A 19,495-nucleotide genomic window follows, 5' to 3' on the forward strand; every position below is an offset into this window, starting at 1 on the left:
TTAAAAAAAAAATAAAAGCACAATTCTCAAATGCATGGACATTTCTTTATGGCCCAAGTTTCCTTTCTGGAGTCAAGGGGGGAGCACATTCAGCGTTTATCTCCCAAAGTAAAACTCCTCTAACTAAATACCTTGTAAAAACAGCCGTTTTAAATATATTTTATTCAATAAGTAAATAAAACTATAAACAAATGATTCAGTTGATACTATACCTTGGGGATCTCTCTAGAGTTCTTAATAATTTCCAAGAAAGAGTTGTGTATTAATTCCCAGCAATCATCAAAAGATGGATTAAAGACAATAATGGGTTCAATGACTTCAAGTTTTATTGTGATTAGCTGAGGTAGGAAGAACTCCATCTCTTGGTAGGGCTCCTCAAAATCATTCCCATCCTTTAGGAGATATAAGATATGGTGGCTGTCACAAGGTGGGGCCTTCCAGAATCAAAGGAGTGAATTTTATCCATTCACAGTACGACATGAACACCAGAAATGGAAATGTGGAGTCCCATATACTGTTTATGTTCAAGTAAGGTCTAGGTATGGCTTAGCCCACCCTGACCTCATCCACTTCCCCTTCCCCAAAGCTTTTATTCACTATGCTTACTTTGCTTAGAAATTCTTGCATTAGTATCTTCAAATCCTTTTTATCCTTCAAAATTCAGCTAAAAATTCCCTCCTCTTGGAAGCCTCCCTATTCTCCAGCAAGATACCAATCTCTTCTACTTCTGAACTTCTGAATTTCCATTCCTTCATGATATTTTATCTTTCTCTCTTGCAGATATTTATATGTATATTTTATCTTCTCTACTCTAGCCTCGAGGGCAGGATCTGTGTCTGATCCCTCCAAAATATCCAAGGCAGCATTTAATACATACTTGGTGCTCAATAAAAATTTGTTGACAGAATCCAAAAGCATCAATAGTTATCTATATGCCTCAGATGGAGCCTGCTAATGAGTTAATAGTCTACTTTAAACACTTAAAATGTCAACATTCCTACAACGGAAATATTGGCATGTACAATTTCCTATCAGGCTAGTAACATAAGTTATTTCTCATAAACTACACTGCCTAACAAAATTGTCATAGCACAGCTGTAAAGTACTTGTTTAAGTCAATTATGTTAGACATTTCCAGATCTGTTTGAGGATGATTGATAAACATTTGTTGCATAGCTATCATGTATCAAATATCCATAAATTTCCTCTTCTTTCCCTTTGTATGGAATTTTAGAGTGAGATTTGTTCCTACATCCGAGTCTCTTCTGCTTAGCAAAGTAGATGACTACAGTGACATCTATAGATTGGTTCTTGTTAGAAAGCTAACAGCAGAGTCTAAATTCAGTAGCATTGGCTTCTATATTTTTTTGAGCAAAAGGTCAATTGTTCATCTTCACTTCATTTGGAAAAATACTTAGAATTTAACCTTTTATAACAAGGTAATTTTATATTTTTATTACTCTTTTTTAAGGTAAAATGTGCACATGGCATAAAATCCAAACTAATCTTCCTTGATCCTTAGGCTATCTAAGTTTAGGGAATGCTACTATGTTTTGAAAACATAACATAGGACTTAGTGCTTTTAGCTTTTATTTTGACTTCACTGTAGTAGTTTCATGCAGAAAGTTATTTATTAGGTCAACAAAGCCTTTTGTTTTCAGGGATGCCCCTTTCAAAGAACAAAAAGTGAATATATGCAATGATATACACAATACTCCCTAAATATCAAGCCAAAGACTGATAATAAAACTTTTCAACTCCTTTCTTTAACAGAGAGGATAAAGAAGTGACCTGTTTCCTTCCTATAAGGGGTATGAATTCCATTTTACTCAATCTTTCTTTAAATTTTCTTAGCAACTTCTTATCAACTTCCCCACTTCCAGAGAACTTGGCCAATTTAGTAGTAGTTAATTAACTCAGGAAAGCTTGCTGGGATTCACAGAAATCATTTTAATGAGCATATAATGATCTGATATATGTGATAGTCAAGAATTTTTTTACTTTTTATCCTGGCTTACAGCTGAGAACCAATGTAACGGAATTCTGATGGTCTCAGTTGTTTTCCCCTCAAAAGGGCCTACTGCTGGTCCCCTACATACCTTGTGTATCATGAAAAAGGACATGAGGTCCTCAAGAGACTTAATAACCAAGTCCCTCAGCTGGAGTGACATGAAAGCAGCAATGGAAGCAAAATATTCCTCAATGTTACGAGAAGAGTCATAGTCACTCTTGGGAGCAAAATGGACCCACTGCTCCTTCTTTGAGACAAAAAGCTGGGCACAGGTAGGGATCCACCTGTAAAGACAGGAGGGCATCCAAGTAAGAAGCTTTTCTGAGCTTGGACAAGTCCGATCAGACATTCCCCTCTCTCTGTTGACCAGAAAGATGGCTCAGTTCCCACTAAGCAGCTTTCCAAATTGGTACTTTCATATCCCTGGCCACCCGACCTGTAAACACCTCTTTCCTGGAAAGAAAGAAATAAGATATGAATTGAGGTACTACTCTTCCATTAGCAATACTCAAATACACAAGGGATACTGGTAGCATGTCCTGCTCTAAGAGTCTCTGCTTTCTTCACTATAATCAGAGGTTGTGGTAAAAGGGCATAAGGAACTGGGATGTTCTGTCCAATTTCTCTCCTTGACAAATGCCTGGCCTCTGATTCAGACTTAATAGGGGGAAAGAGAGAGAGAAGAGAAAAAGAAGAAAACGTAAGAAGGGAAACTCCAATGTGACTGTAGCTGCTCAGAAGTTGGTCCTAGAAGTAAGAAAAGCAGAAGCAGAAATGGATGCCTCCTTATTCTTTATTCCTACTTCCCTTGATTCCTAATTCCCAGTGGAAACCACTGGCTTTTTCATCCTATCACATCTCTTTTCTGAATGCTAGAAAAGTACTAGGAATAGCCATAGTTGTAAAGATAAAAACTAGGAGATTTATTGAGCAGCTACTATGTGCCAACAGTTCATATGCATTGTCTCTGATAATAAAAACTCATTGGTGGGTATTACCACCATAATTTCACGTAAGAGGATTTCTCTGACTTTGGACACAGTCCTGCACACATTTGCAAAAGAAAAAGGAATCATCTCAGTTTTGAAAGCTCCCTAACTCTGGAATATTGCAGTTGTTTATCTGGGCCACCTGAACATAAATCATTCAAATGCACTGTCAGGTATCTAGCACAGTCTAACAGACTTCAGAAGGGAAGGGAAGTGGTAACTCCAATAAGGAATGGTAATGAGAGTTTCAAAAAGGCAGAAGGAGACTAGGAGTGAGGGCTGAAGAAGAGTGGACATGGGGAGACACAAAGACTGTCTGGGGATAGAAAGTGCAAAGAAGGGGACAGAGAAAGAGGCCAGTGGGAAGTCAGTAAACTGCAACCTCCAGGCTGGAAACCAGTTTTCACTCCAGAAACACTCTCACTCCAGAGAGTTTATGATACTGTGATGCAGTCCGATTCTGAGGCCAGACACTGACTTGTTGAGAAGGATTTGGCGTGCTTCCATGCAGTGTTTCTGGATCACATCCCAATATTCATGAGGCTGCAGAGGCAACTTTCCTCCCAGTAATTCTGCTGTTCGAACAAACCTGAGGTCTCGAAATCTGCCAAAAGAGAGGGAGAAATGTCCTGGGCTGCAAAGACACTTAAAAATAAATTCTAAGGGCACCTGGGTGGCTTGGTTAAGCATGTCTTCAGCTCAGGTCATGATTCAAAGGCCCTGGGATCAAGCCCTATGTCAGGGCTCCCTGTTCTGTGGGGAGCCTGCTTCTCCGGCTCCTTCTGCCTGCCACTCCCTCTGCTTGTGCTCTCTCTCTCTGTCAAATAATTAAATAAAATCTTTTTTAAAAAAATGAATTCTGTAGGATGGGTTCAAAGGGCATATATCCTTATTTTTCAAGGAGAGTGAAACTGTATCTGAAAAATCTGGGAGTCTGAGGAGGGAGTAGAAAGTCCACAGGAACCTTGCAAAGAGCAGATAGATGAACCAACTCAACTGGTATCTGTTGAGCCTTCCTATGTGTTCTACTCTGGGTAACCCATCTGGGGAGTGGGGTTTTGGCACCAACCTGGTATTTGCCTGGCCGGGACCTAGAATATCAAATGGACAAATCAATGTTCTTTAACGTGAAGACAGAGAAGATAGGTCAAGAGAAGCAACACCTTCATGATCAAGTAGGTTCCATCTAATCCTTAGTGTGGCCCTTGAGTGAGCCACTCAGGACAACTTGGAGGACTGCTTTGGTCTAAACAAACAAACAAAAAAACCCTCCATAGACCTACCTGCAATGGCTGGCAGGCTCACCAAGACACACACAGTATCCTGTAGGCACAGTGCCTTACACAAAGCAGACACATGAAAAATATATGTGGAATGAACACATGAATCTCCTTCCTCTGTCTCCTATGAGGCTCTTATCTTCTTCCATTTCTCTCAGATCAATGGATGTGTTGCTCTTTATCATGTCCCCTGAGGCCTCTTTTAGCTTAGAGAGCCACCGTATCTTTTCCTGATGTCTATTCCATTCATTTATAAGTCAGTCTTTTAAATCATCACTATCTTTCACTTCCTCAACTAGATCTTTGCTCACTTTTTCAGCTTGTCTCATTTCTTACTTTTCATTTTCATTGGAATGACCTCTAGGACACTTTTCCTCATCCTTCTTAAATCCCACAGCCTCCATTTTTATTCCTTCTTGGTGAAGGTAGTTAAATTAGTCCCCATCTTGTCTGGCCAGTCACAAAGCACTGTTAGGGAAGGAAGGATAGAACCCAAGACCTCCCTCACCACACATTTGATATCCAACCTGAGTATGGCCCTGTTGCCATCTGGCAATTAAGTTACTTATCTTCAGTCCTAACAGACTTCCTGCAGTGGCTCTTCAAACCACAATTCTCATTATGGCCCCCAAGTCCCTCACCCTTCACTAATTACTAGGTGACTTCTTAGAATTTTTTAAATTAAAATCAAGCAGGTCACAGAGAAAAGCTGTCTGTATCATTTCCTTAACAAATCTTTCGTGGTATTGTTGCTGTTGTTGTTCAACTGACAAAAATCTTCTAAATGGTTTTGGTTCACTTTTGCGTTTGTTGCCTATATAATCTTTAGGGAACTCCTAAAAGCAAGTGGTAAGAATACTATCTTTTCAGAAGCTATAGGTTCAATAATTTGCCATCTTCACTACATGATCAAATTAAATGCACATATACATCTTCTTGGCAGTGAGAATTTGGCAAATTTTACCATCTCTGAAATGGTAGTTTCTAGTTTATTTTTTGAGGCCATAAACATGCTTATAGTTATAGTGGTACCTTCATTTATGGAACAACTACTATATGCCAAAACTGTTCTAGCAACTCATCCAACAAATCCCATGAGGTAAGTATTATTATTATTATTATTCCCATTTTACATATAAAAAAACAGGGACCTAGGGAGATTAACTATTCATTATTGACAAAGCAAGAACCAGAACCCAGGTAGTATAGTTTGAGAGCCCATTCTATAAATTATTACACTATATACTTCTGCCTCATTTTTTTTCAGTGTCCTGACTGGCACCCCCAATGAGTTACAAAACTGAATTCAATCCAAAGAAGGGAATGTGCTTATTTCATATCATTGGTCAGTTCCAGGCTAGCTTGACTTCCCCCTCAATTCCCTCTGAAAATATAGGTACAACTAAGAATGTGATAAACAAGTAAGTTCTCTAAGAAACAGGGCTCCCTTAAGACTAAACACATTCAAAGCTACAAAGTCTCCCCAAAATAAAATGTCTGAGCTACTGGTAAGTTCAACCAATCAAAATTAAATAAGCATATTTGCCTTTGGATTTTTCTTTTTTTAAGATTTTATTTATTCATTCATGAGAGACACAGAGAGAGAGGCAGAGACACAGGCAGAGGGAGAAGCAGTCTCCCTGTGGGGAGCCTGATTTGGGGCTTGATCCCAGGACCCCGGGATCACACCCTGAGCCAAAGGCAGACGCTCAACCACTGAGCCACCCAGGCATCCCTGGCTTTAGATTTTCTAATAAAAACTCAGATGGTGGTAGTTCATCATGTCATCAGCTTGACTTTTCATTGAACTTGGGTGGCCTTATTCTCCCACCAGGATTTACACCTCCCTTTATGGAACTCCCAAAATGACACTCTCTTCTCTGCAGCTGATGAATGAATAAACTAAACATGGTGCAGCCATGCAGTGGAGTAATATTCAGCTGCAGAAAGGAACAAAATACTGATACATTTTCAATGTCAGATGAACCTTGAAAACATGATACTAAGCAAAAAACAACCAGACAGGAAAGGTCATAGTGTATGATTCCATTTATATGAAATGTTTGGAATAGGTTAAATCTGTCCAGACAGAAACCAGACTCATGGTTTCCAGGGGCTGAGTAGAAGGCAGAAGGGGGTGGGTGGGAGGAGACCGCTAATGGATATAACATTTCTTTTTGGGATGATGAAAATATTCTTGAATGACGGAGTGGTGAGAGTTGTACAAATATATACTTAGTACAAATATGTATCAAGAACTGTGGCACTGTGCAGTTAAGAAGGGTGAATTTTATGGTGTGTGGATTATACCTCAATTTAGAAAAATGAAAGAAAAAAAAGTGGCTCTTGTATCCTCTAAATTCCTCCACTTGCTGTGGCCAATTTAGTCACTCATGAACATAATTGAGACCACTACTTGCCATCCCTGTGCTGGCATGGAGTTACCTGAGGAACCCTAGGTCCCCCTCCATCTGGATGTCCAAGGCTTGTCAACTCTGACGGGTCCTCCCTGAATGCAGTCTGTTCAAGAGCTCATCTTGCAGGAACCTGGGTGGCTCTGTGATTGAACATCTGCCTTTGGCTCAGGTCGTGATCTCAGGGTCCTGGGATAGAGCCCTGAATGGGGCTCCCCGCAGGGATCCTGCTTCTCCCTCTGCCTGTGTCTCTGCCTCTCTCTCTCTCTCTCTGTCTCTCATGAATAAATAAATAAAACCTTAAACAACAACAACAACAAAAAACAGATCTGGGCCTAAGCAGGCTGGCTCCAAGTCTGCTCTGTTCCAGGATGAGCCAGGACTTCAAGATAGGTGCTAGGTATCATGGGAGCACAAAGAAGGGTCATTTCACTGCCCGGAGAGCTGTCACTCACAGTTCATATGCACTTTGGGTCTAGGATTTTCATCATTTCCCTTCAAGGGCAGGGCTACTCACACTGTGCCCAACCTAAAATATTGTCTTTTGTGTGCAAACAATAAAGAAAGGCAAAGAAAAGGGAGGGAAGAAACTTCTTACTCGGCAAACCACAGTTCTTTCAGGCTAAGCATCATGGGGTTCACAGTGTGCAGATGCTCCTCATTCCACTTCTTGGCGTTCCTGTAGACACAGTGCCAGGGCACAGGGGCCCGGATCACTCTTTGAGGAAACACGTGGGGAATGTTCTTGATGAAGAGTCTTTCTCGCTCTGTTGGGTCCATGAGGATGTAATCAACTAAGTAACCAACAGAGCACACACTTTGTTAGTAACTAGGGACCTTGAACACTGTGCTCTTAGCTGCAGTACTTAGAATTAAATGAGCCTCTGACTATTTACACTGATAATACCCATGATGTTGATAATCCTCTGGATATAATTAAATTGGGGAAGCTCTACTCTGTTGGTTTGTTTTCTTTTTGAAGAAATTTCAAGGAGAAGGAGGAGTGTAACTTCACAGTCTAAGGCTTAGAACCTGGAGTTGAGCCCAAATGAGGATATCTAGCATCATGCATGACAATAAAATCACTATTTGCTGATACCTCATTGATCATTAATTGATTTCCCACACCTAAGCAGTCACACAAAAAATTCAACATAACAGATGACACCAGATACTTAGAAATGGAAATTTAGGGGTGCCTGGGTAGTGCAGTCAGTTAAATATCTGACTCTTCGTTTCAGCTCAGGTCTGATCCTGGGGTTGTGGGATCAAGCCCCACATCGGGCTCTGTACTTAGCATGGAGTCCACTTGGGTTTCTCTCTCCCTCTTCCTCTGCCCCTCCCTCTTGCTCCTTCTAAAATAAATAAATAAATCTTAGGGAAAAAAAAGAAATGGAAATTTAGAAACAAAATATTTCACATACTCAGGAAAGAAAGATTGGTAAAAGCTTCAGAGGAAGTGACATTTGAGCTGGATTGTGAAGAATGAGTAGGAATTTGTAGACAAGATAGAAAAGGAAGAGCATAGGGGTCAGAAGGAACAGTATGTAATGAAGTACAGTTCTATAACTTTTGTAAAGCATGCTCAAGGTGCTGTGAATTACTTTGTGGTAGAAATATTAGATGTAAGTGTAGAGTTCAAGGTGATAAGACTGCAGAAGTCAGTTGAGGCTGGAATTTGAAGGACTTTACATGTTTATGATTTTTCTATCCTAGAGTAGACAAGAAAGTTAATTGGGGGGACATCTGGATGGCTCAGTGGTTGAGCATCTGTCTTTGGCTCAGGTCATGATCCTGGGGTCCTGGGATCGAGTCCCACATTGGGTTCCCCACAGGGAGCCTGCTTCTCCCTCTGCCTACGTCTCTGCCTCTCTCTGTGTGTCTCTTATGAATAAATAAAATCTTTTTTAAAAAAGAAAGTTAATTAGGAAATTAAAAATAATTAGACATCTTGGTAAAGACAGCTATTCTGCAGATAAAATAGAAAGGTAAGGAACTCATATGATCACCTCTCCTCTTTGATGCATTTCTCACATTACTCACCATCATTGTTTCCCAATGACCTACTGTGTGTACAAGACACGGGCCTAAGGATGAAGAGGAGCTAGAATCAATAACACGTCCTTCACCATCGAAGAACTGACAGTCTAATAGGAGGGCCAAGACCCATAAGAAATGAAAAGACAATGCCAGTGTTATATAACAGAGGAGAATTATGGCCCAGGAGACATTCCAAAGCAGGTTGAGTTGAAAAGTAGAGACAGGAAGGACCACTGAGGGTTGCAGAGAAAAAAAAATACTTAAGAGGCAGGTCTTGAGCTAGATTTTAAAACCTGAATAGACCCTTACTATTCCTAGTGTTGCCCTGGGGTAAGCAGCATCCATATCTCCTGGGAGCTTGTTAGAAATGAAGACTCTCAGACCCACTCCAGATTTGTCTAATCAGAATCTGCATTTTTCACAAGATCCTCAAGTTATACGGATGCACATCGAAGTGCAGGAAGTGCTAGCGTTGACATCAGTGATGTACAGGAGAGCATGTGAATGAAAAGGATGTTTTTGGCATTTTTTAGAGGAACCAGGGTGGACTGATAGAGGAAGAAGGCGCTCTCCACAAAGGAGCCCCTTGCCCCATTTACACCCAGCCTTACCAATGCTTTTCATGAGGCTACTGTAGTAGTCATTTTCCTTCTCCTTCACCAGAAGGATCACCAGGGGTTCCAGCAAGGGACTTGTCAGCAGCGTGTTAGAAATCAGCTTTGAAATCCGATGCATCACTTCCTCCTCTTCGGGGGCAATCATGTCTTTTCGGATCCCGTTGGTCAAATAGTAATAGTACCTCTTCCATAAACAAACCACCAGCAAGACAATGACTGTGATTGGTGAACTGTGTCCACCTGCCCACATCTGTTAGCCTCCAGGGGACTCTGTTCACACCCCACCCATCCCTACCCTTTACTCCCTTCAATCGGGTTTTCTGGGGCCCATCACCACATACTCACTGCAGTGTGATGGTGGGCAATTCTCCTTGACTCTGTGGGATTCAACCAGAGCCAGAGATTTTGGTGGGGTAGAAGGATGGGCTTGTCAAATGCCATGCAAATAGTAACAGGGGGGATGAGTACTAGGCCAGGACAGAGGGAATCTATCTGCTGAACTTTAAGATGATGATTAACAAGATCCTCCAATGGACTCAGTAATTCACCCTCCTCAACAACAATGATGGCCTGCAAAGCCCTTGGATCCTGTGGCTTGTAGCTGCCAGTGAGAATTACCCAAAAGTCCAATTACCCAAAAGTGAGACTTACGGTACTTCTAATCTGACCATGGGTTTCCGAGTTTAGAAAAGCAACACAAACACACAAACTGAACAAAAATGGCCAGTGTGACCTGGTGACTTCAGGAAGTTTTGTTTATTTAGGGCGCTAAGCTGCTGTAAGGCTAGTTAGCTCTAGGAACGAATACTTTAAGATAGATGAGAAGCACGAAGCACAGGAAATTAGGTTTGAGCTTTAGTGACAATTGTCTGTGGTCAGAAAAGGCTGAGCTCACCTTTCTCCAAATTTAAATGGGAGCTCCCTATAGAGAAGAAACTTCCAAAGTTCCCTCATTGTAAGAACTGCCTGGGGTGGGGAGAGAGGCTCTTATTAAAATGCAGATCCATGGGCCCTCCTGAGTCAGTTTGGGGTTTTTCAGCAAGCATCCCAGGTGATTCTTATCATCAGGCAAGTGTGAGAAATGCTACCATAGAGACTTTAGTATCAGCCAGACCTGGTCTAAGTTCTAGTTGTGCCTCTTACTGACTGTGTAATCTCTGGCAAGTTCTTTATCAGACCTCACCCCAATCTCCGCACCTGGACAACCGGAGTAATCCTAGTACCCAGGTCTTGAATGGGGTCAAGCACCTAGAGGGTTTAGCATGGAATTCTGCCAATAGCACATACTTAGTCCCTATGATTTTTACCATAAATCATTTTATTATACATACTATAAACTCATAAGCTATTTGCTCTAAAGTTTTGTTCCTCTTCTTTTAAAATAGGTTAGAAACTCAAAAGTCTACCTAAAACCAAGCAAGGAATGTTAATGAGTGAAAGCTGGCTGGACATAAGAAAATAATAAAGAATACTGGAGACTCTCACAAACTGGAAAATATATTTTTTATCGAAAGGAGGTAGTTACTTCTCAGCTTAAATTTCTTAATTTTTTCAAAAGAGGTTAGAAATCCAGCTTATATGAGATTTCCTGCATTTTCAAAACACATCTATAGGCCAAATTCACCTATGGTAGAGTTGCCAGATAAACTATAGATACATTGGGATATGCTTATACATTTAGCATTTTAGTATAATTTTTAAAATTATTCATTGTTTATCTGAAATTCCAATTTAACTGAGTGTCCTGTTTTTGTTTTGTTTTGTTTTTCAAAATCTGGCAACCCTAGCTTATGGGTCATCATTTTGCAACCTATGTTCTAAGAGGAACCAAAGGTTTCTAAGACTCACTAAAACAATTCACACACACACACACACACACACACACACACAAATATACACACACAGACTCTTATTTGGTAGTCTGTCATGAGGTCTGGACTTTGGTATTTTTAAAACATTCCCTGGGTGATTCTGCTGTTCTCTCTGAGTTCAGAATCACTGAGATGCCAAGAATAATACTCAGCAAATTGAGAAAAAGGAAGCAACAAGAACATACCTCTAAGTCTGATTCAGACGGTTGGGTTTCTTTACCTTCTATTTCCATCTCCTGCTGTAACATCACATCAATCTGCTCTTCTGGACTCATAGGCCTGCTTCCTGGAAAGGTTGAAGATATCACCACCTCCTTCTTTATAGGTGATGAGACTGAGATACTGCAGGCCAGCTTGGTCCTGAAAAGTAGACACAGCTCAGGGATGCCTGGGTGGCTCAGTGGTTGAGCATCTGCCTTTGTCTCAGGGCATGATCCCAGGGTCTTGGGATCGAGTCCCATATTAGGCTCCCAACAGGAAGCCTGCTTTTCCCTCTGCCTATGTCTTTGCCTCTCTCTCTGTGTCTCTCCTGAAGAAATAAATAAAATCTTAAAAAAAAAAAAGGAGACACAGCTCAGCCGTTGGCTTTCTGCAGAAGTGCTCTGTGTCAAGCCTACTGTCTCTATGCTGCTGAGTGTTATTATGCAGGGGAAGCCCCTCTCCTCTGTGTCATCAACTAGCATGGGTGTGTCCTTCAATGACAACCTCTAACCATGCGCACCCGTAGGAATGCTAGCATTGGTCTTGTTCAGTTGGTTAATTTAGTTTTATTCAGAGCCTTAAAAAATTGGGTTAAGGGGACTAATGGAAAAAACAAAACAAAACAAAACAAAACAAAACAAAACATGGTTTCTTGTAGTCTGAGAATGCTTTGAAATCAAGATTGAGAGCATGGTTTTAAGACTTCTGCAGTTCAGCCTGGTATCCTGCAATCCCCAATACCCATAGGGACACTTACCTGGTGAGATCCTCTTTGTCTCTAGGGGAGAACTTTCTTTTCTTCTTGTTGGGTCCTGAAGAGCAGTTATTCGCTAGAGCAAGAGAGAAGAAACACATCAGGGATGGCTAGTGGGCCTTGGGCCATCCTTTACTCATAGGGACATGACTAAGGAGAGTAGACTTGGTGCATTGGGATGAGACAGGAGATGGGTCACCTGGTCCCACATGCAGCACTAATCATCTGTGTGACTCTGAAGAAGTAATTTCAACACTCCAGGCCTCAGCTTTCCCACATGTGAAATGGGGATGCACATACCTTCCATTTATTCATATAATTGATAAATATTAATAACTGCCTACCCAATTCACTCACTAATCCTATATGTCCTACTTGCTAAACTTTGGAAATTACTGTTTAACGTTTGTCTTTAAATAAGTGCAGACTTTTAAACTTAGTATACTTATTTTATTTTATTTTATTTATTTATTAAAATAAAGCTGATTCTTTTTATTTTTTATTTTTTTTAAATTTATTTATGATAGTCACACAGAGAGAGAGAGAGAGAGAGAGAGAGAGGCAGAGACACAGGCAGAGGGAGAAGCAGGCTCCATGCACCGGGATCCCGACTTGGGATTCGATCCCGGGTCTCCAGTATCGCGCCCTGGGCCAAAGGCAGGCACTAAACCGCTGCGCCACCCAGGGATCCCAGTATACTTATTTTAAAGGAAATATGATTATCATGAAGAGAAAAACTAGTATCATTTACAATAAATATAAGGTAACTACAAATGAATTCAGTAAGTGATATATAACTATATTAATAAAATTTAACTAGATACTGTTGCTTGCTTAAGACTTTAGCCTAAATAAATTAACAGAGAAGTGTTAAAAACATAATATTAAATTGACATTTTGATAGTATCAAAGAGAACTGAAGACTCCTAGTCTAGATGTATCTTGACTTCATACTTTGAGCTCCTCAATCTACTCCAAATACAATGATAACAGACTCTTTAAAAATTAAAAAGACATTACAATGTTCAACAAGATACTTTTCTATGTGGACCAGAAATGCACAGAGTACAAAGTAAAAGTCATAAACTTGGCTTCTGTATCCAAGAGTAGGGAGGAGTTAGTTACCTGGGGGAGTAACAGAATCCAAAAACACCCTATGATTGTAGGGGACTAGTGCTAGGCTCATAGCATAAAACCAGCACTGAAACAAGGCTGTCCTATCCATGAAGACAGGCCTAAGACACAGTAGCACTGACATGCAGATAAAGCACAGGGATCCTCAATTCACATGGCAGCCAGAGACAACAGAAAAAGCCTAATAATAACTAGGCTGAGCTTCACATGGTCTCAGGGACCACATCTACAAGATCCCCAAATATCACCTTAGGATGGGGATCTTAAACCATCAATATAAGGTCTGGTTCTAATTTGAGGTTTTAAGAGGATAGGTGAAGGCATAAGAATAAAAAAGTCAGATTATGGGGTACCTGGGTGGCTCAATTGGTTAAATGTCTGCCTTTGGCTCAGGTCATGACCCCGAGTCCTGGGATTGAGCCCTGCATTGGGCTTCCACTCAGTGGGAAGCCTGCTTCTCCCTCTGCCTCTCCCCCTGGCTTGTCCTCTCCTGCACTCATGAGCTATCTCTCAAATGAATAAATAAAATCTTTAAAAAAAAAAGGGGGGGGAGGGATGGTATTGGGTAGAGGAGAGAACTTATTGGAATGAGCACAAGAGAACTTTCTCTAATGATGGAAATGCCCCACATCCTGTTTGGGTAGTGGCTATATGGTATAAACAATTGTCAACACTCACTGAACTGAACCCTTAAGATCTATGCATCTTATTGTATGTGAATCATACCTCCATAAAAACAATGGGGTGGGAGACACATGTAACAAGAAGGGAAAAAACTCTCAACACAAACCTGCAAACTAAAATCCCAGAACATATGGGAAAAAACAACACTAACAAAGATAGCTAGTAAACTCAATAATCAAGGGATAGATTCACAAAGTGAAAATAATACAGCAATATAAACATTGCTCCAAAATAAATGTTTAAGATCCTCCCAGGAATATTGAAAGACCTATGTCCATAAGAATTAAACAAGAAATTGGCAGGGATGACACTCATGAGTAGAACCAATTAGAAAATCTGAAAATGTAAAGATATTGTCATGAAAATTTTTGTTTTTTTAAAAATAATAAATTTATTTTTTATTGGTGTTCAATTTGCCAACATACAGAATAACACCCAGTGCTCATCCCGTCAAGTGCCCCCCTCAGTGTCATGAAAATTTTTAAAAAAATCATTAGACATGATAATCTTAAGGCTCAACAGAGTTGAAGAGCAAATTAGTGAATCAGAAGATACATATGAGGGATGCCTGGGTGGCTCAGTGGTTGAGCATCTGTCTTTGGCTCAGGGCGTGATCCTGGAATACTGGGATCGAGTCCCACATCGTGCTCCCTGCATGGAGCCTGCTTCTCCCTCTGCCTGGGTCTCTGCCTCTGTGTGTGTGTGTGTCTCTCATGAATAAATAAAAAAAATCCTAAAAAAAAAAAAAGAAAAAGAAAGAGATACATATGAGGAACTCACCCGGACATACAGCACAGAGAGAAAAATGCAAAATATGAAAATAAGTTTGAGACAGAGGGCAGATGAAGAGGCTCTAACACACAAGTAGTAAGAATTACTGAAGAAGATTTATCTTTACCCATTAGGATTAAATAAATTAATACATATAAAGTACTATGGTAAGCAGCTTCCAAGATGGTCCCTAACGATTCCCCGCCTTCTGGTATCATAACACTTGTGTATGTGGGCTAGACTAGTGACTCACTTCTAGCCAACAGCATAGAGCAAAAGTGTTAGGATGTCAGAATTAAATTCCCAAAAGACCATATTTTTGGCTCTTTTCTCTCTCTTTCTCTCCCTTGTTCCTTCTGAGGGAAGCCAGAAGCCATGTTGTGAGCTGCCCCATAGAAAAACTCACGTGGCAGGAAACTGATGTCTATGGCCAACAGCCAGCAAGGACCCGAGGACTTGAGTGTGTAAGAGGATCTGTCCGTGGGTACCTTTAGATGACTATAGTTCTGGCTGACACCTTGACTGCATGCTTGTGAAAGACTCTGAGCCAGAATCATTAGATTAAGCCATGCCCAGATTCTCACCTCATAGAAACTGTGAGATAATAAATGCTGGTTGTTTTATTTTTTTTTTTAATTTTAATTTTTTAAAAGGTTTTATTTATTTATTCACAAGAGACACAGAGACAGAGGCAGAGACATAGGTAGAGGGAGAAGCAGGGTTCCTGTGGAAAACCTGATGTGGGACTTGATCCCAGGACCCGAGGATCATGATCTGAGCCAAAGGCAGATGCTCAACCACTGAGCCACCCAGGTGCCCCAATACAGGTTGTTTTAAACCATTAAGTTTTGGGGATAATTTGTTACACAGCAATCAATAACACAAGTGTTTGGTGTATGTCAAATGTAGGGGATGTGGCATATGATAAATGTAATGTTAGTTATCACAATCATTCTCATTTCATGGATGCAGAGACTGAGACTCTATGAGGTTATCCAAGGTTAGCTGCAGCAAGCAAAGGAGCCAGAACTAGAACCCAGGACTAAACATCCCACTCAATGTCCCATTTTGAGCCGGTATAGCATGTTGCTACAAATACCTAATGGCAGCCCCTGAAAGATCTTTTCCCTTGGGATGTTGATGGTGACTGGCTGGTAAACTTTCAGCAGGTCCTTCAGCTTCAGGTCCTGGGCCATTAAAGAGTAGTTGTTGGCAATGGAATCACTGGGTCCTCGGTAGTGGTGCTGCTCTTTGAAGGGTGCAGCCAGTGTCCATGACGTACGTTGCATTAAGGGGGGATAAAAGCTGTGCGACATGATGGTCTACAGGGGGAGAAATGCAGAGCAGGACATGGTGAAGGACACCTCTGGAGTAGCTGAAGCTCTACTACATGGAGACTCAGGAAGTCTCACATGCCTTACACTACTTCTACCTTCTAACTCAGGCAAATGTTTCCTGGATGGTTACTTCTCTGTCTACTGTGAGCATGATTTCTGATGTCAGGGACCACGGCTGGCTTTCAATAAACAGTTTATTTGTGAGTCAGGTAATTTACTTCCATTGTCTTTATTCTTTGTGGACATGGCTATATGGTAGAAATAACTGAAGATGCAGAAGTTTAGAATGGTTGAATAATATGGCAGGGTAGAGAGAAGGCCGGATCCTAACTCACCTTTATGCTACTGGATAGCTTTTTTCCCCACATGGCTAGAGTCTTTTCTGGTGGCAGAAGTAACCAAAGCCATTGAGTCCTCTCGTCAAGTCTGTCTGTTTGTCCCTCCACTAGTACCAGCAGAAGAGCAGTAGCCAGGTGAACATACCTGATAGAGTTCCGATGGTTGCTCATTAACAGAAGCAGGGAAAGGGGGCAGCTCTGGCTGCCTCTGGGAGTGGCTCATGTGATGTATCGAGTCACTTTTGGTGATCTGTGAGAAATGGGAACAAAGCCACTCTTTAGGAATTAGGAAAGATTTCCAAATCTTTAGGTTGGCAAGGAGTAGAGATCCCCAAGAAAGGGTTTAGGGACAGAGTTCTGCCCACTAAACACCCTTCTCACCCTCATCCATGGTGTAGGTTTCATTTTTAAATTAGTAGTTTGTCTTTCCTCCAGTGTCCTTGGCTACCCCTCTATGAGCAAATTAATAGATATTTTTCCCCTGGGAAGACCCCAAGTTCCTGATCCTGGGTCATGATTCAAGGGGTTAACTTTAAAAATTGGACTCTTAAAAAAATAAAAAATAAAAAAAAATTAGACTCTTGCCTTTCACAAATACACAATTCCAAATTGAAATCTGCTTATGCAGGGGCACTGTACTTTTTGTGTGTTTAACACACACATGAGCAACTGTCTATGCTTCTTGTACAAAATATATATATCACTTAAACAGTGTAGGTGTCTGAGTCTACCATTCCATTCAATGAGTGTGCACTTAGGGATAACCCTCAGGTAGGGGTGAACTTGTGGCTCCCATGGTCACTCTCAGTTCCCAGGCCCCTCTCCTGAGCAGACCTGAAAGTGACTGCGGTATTGAAGGATTCTCTGTGTGTTTCTGTCCTAGGACGCAGCCCCTATATGCACAACAACTGTTTATCTGGGGCTGTGATAGAGAAAGTGCCTTTGGTCCCATCATAGAGGAAACCTCTGAGGCTGGATTTATTGAGAGATGTTACTCCACAGCACTTTAAAGATGGTGTATGGGATTTTCAAGGGCAATTTTGACTATGAATTTTCACCTCAGGCAATGACTTTTGACTGAATTCTGTAAAATGAGACATTACTGGATTGATTTGACTTACTTGGGTCAGCAACTTATGTCATGAAGGTTAACTGGCAGGGGGTAGCAAATAGGGGGTATATGAAGCAGATGTTAGCCACCCTCTTTCCCTAACCAACTGCTCACTGATGATTCAACCTCAGAAAATAATAACAATATCATTATTCCAAGTTATTTTGCTTTAGGCACTGTTCAACCTTATGAGAGTTTTTTATACCCATGTCTGACGTGAAGAAATAAAACTCAGAGAATATAGGTAACACATCCCAGCCACATAGAGGAGCTTTTAAATACACATGACTCTGCATCCGAACACATGGGAAACAGCAAGTATCACTAACATGGCAAATTACTTTAGGAAGGTGGTGGTGTTGTTTTAAGATTTTATTTATTTATTCACAAGAGACACAGAGACAGAGGCAGAGACACAAGCAGAGGAAGAAGCAGGCACCCCATAGGGAGCCTGATGTGGGACTCAATCCCAGGAGGCCGGGATCACTACCTGAGCCAAAGGCAGATGCCCAACCACTGAGCCACTCAGGTACCCCAGGAAGGTGTTGATTTTAAAAGTAAACAAAAACATGTAAACCCATAAACAAAGATGCACAGCAAGCCAGAGATCTTTGAAAACATACAACAGGCCCACTTATCTAATGGTCTAATGTAGCTATTTTCAAAAATTGGGGCACATCAGATTCACCAACAAAACTTCATTAAAATAGGGTTGCTTGGGCTTGCAACTCAAGGTTGCATCTTGAGTTTAAACAAGATGAGTTTGAGATCCATAGAACTAGTTGTTTTTAGCTTAAAGAATTCACTTAGTTGATTTAAATAATTGTGTCTGTCTCTTTGCCCTTGACCTCAATTTCAGGGATCTAAGAATTGATCATTTATCTCCAACATGATTTTTGCTACTGAATTTAATATCAGAGGCACCTGGCAGGCTCAGTCAGTTGAGCATCTGTGTGTTGGTTTTGGCTCAGGTCATGATTTTAAGGGTGGTGAGACTGAGCCTTGTGTCAGGCTCCATGCTCAGTGAGGAGTCTGCAGGAAGATTCTCTCCCTCTACCCTTCTCCTACTCATGTGCATGTACGTGTGTGCATATTCTCTCTCTCAAAATAAATTTTAAAAAATTAATCTCAGATCTATACCAATCATTTGAACAAAATGAGAGAACTCTGGCATTAGCCTGAAAGGAACCTGGTTATGCAAAGGAGGTACCACACCATCTGGGGTAGATTCTGGCAACAGTACTTTCAGCACCATGAAGTTGTTTATGATTTCCTTCAGGACCTTAAATGTACAACATACACTGATTGATAAATTATGGCTGCCTGGTTTTTGTCTTTGCAAGCAAGGAGGTTTTGTGGTCAGTGGAAATCTTTCCCTTAGCCTAGCTTTTAAATCTGTTTCAAATAAAAATGTTCATTAAAAGAGCAATAAACACACATCACAAATTTCAGACATCTTGAGTAAGTAACAACAAAAATGGTAATGAGTCGGTAACATCCATATTCAGGAGGTGCCTTGGCCTTTATGCTTCTGCTCATGGTTGGAATAAACCTGGTATCAGCCCTGACACCTACTGAGAAGTTACTCTTGTGACCAAAAGAAGTAGAACACAGCCCTAGTGGATGGACATCATTGCCTCTTCTCCCATTTCGTGCTGTACATTAGCCTGATCCCAGCCCTAGCTCCAGGGAAGTGCATGTGACACAGGTCTGGCCAATCAGGGGACTCCATCCTCCTAGACACAGTGATCTCTAGGGACAGGCATGTGACCTACACTGGGCTGATCAGTCTTTCTGACTTTCACCAGACCTATAGAGAAAGAGGCACTCTCAACAGTCATCTTTGCTTTATGTGGGAATAAAGCTTTCCTTAAAAATAAAGTCAACAATGGAAGGAAGCAAAACTCCCAGAGGGTGAAAGACAGACTCCCAGTGACATCGGC

General features: G+C 41.0%; 1 protein-coding gene across 10 annotated transcripts in view; it reads right to left on the minus strand.

Moving 5' to 3' along the window:
• DNAH3 (dynein axonemal heavy chain 3) overlaps window positions 1-19,495 on the minus strand; it is a 171,600-nt gene that overhangs the window by 145,337 nt on the left and 6,768 nt on the right. For 8 of the 10 annotated variants that reach the window (XM_072836051.1, XM_072836053.1, XM_072836055.1 and 5 more), the window contains exons 3-11: window positions 16,587-16,691; window positions 15,866-16,088; window positions 12,181-12,253; window positions 11,408-11,582; window positions 9,346-9,535; window positions 7,293-7,488; window positions 3,479-3,604; window positions 2,100-2,295; window positions 213-392 (exon numbers count right to left, since the gene is read on the minus strand). In XM_072836051.1, coding sequence (XP_072692152.1) covers window positions 213-392; window positions 2,100-2,295; window positions 3,479-3,604; window positions 7,293-7,488; window positions 9,346-9,535; window positions 11,408-11,582; window positions 12,181-12,253; window positions 15,866-16,088; window positions 16,587-16,691 — 1,464 coding nt within the window. Of the gene's footprint in view, window positions 1-212; window positions 393-2,099; window positions 2,296-3,478; window positions 3,605-7,292; window positions 7,489-9,345; window positions 9,536-11,407; window positions 11,583-12,180; window positions 12,254-15,865; window positions 16,089-16,586; window positions 16,692-19,495 lie in introns of those variants that run through there. The other 2 variants (XM_072836052.1, XM_072836054.1) reach the window with 2 other exon arrangements.

The sequence above is a fragment of the Canis lupus genome, chromosome 8 (assembly GCF_048164855.1).
Source record: "Canis lupus baileyi chromosome 8, mCanLup2.hap1, whole genome shotgun sequence".
Classification (NCBI taxonomy): domain Eukaryota; kingdom Metazoa; phylum Chordata; class Mammalia; order Carnivora; family Canidae; genus Canis; species Canis lupus.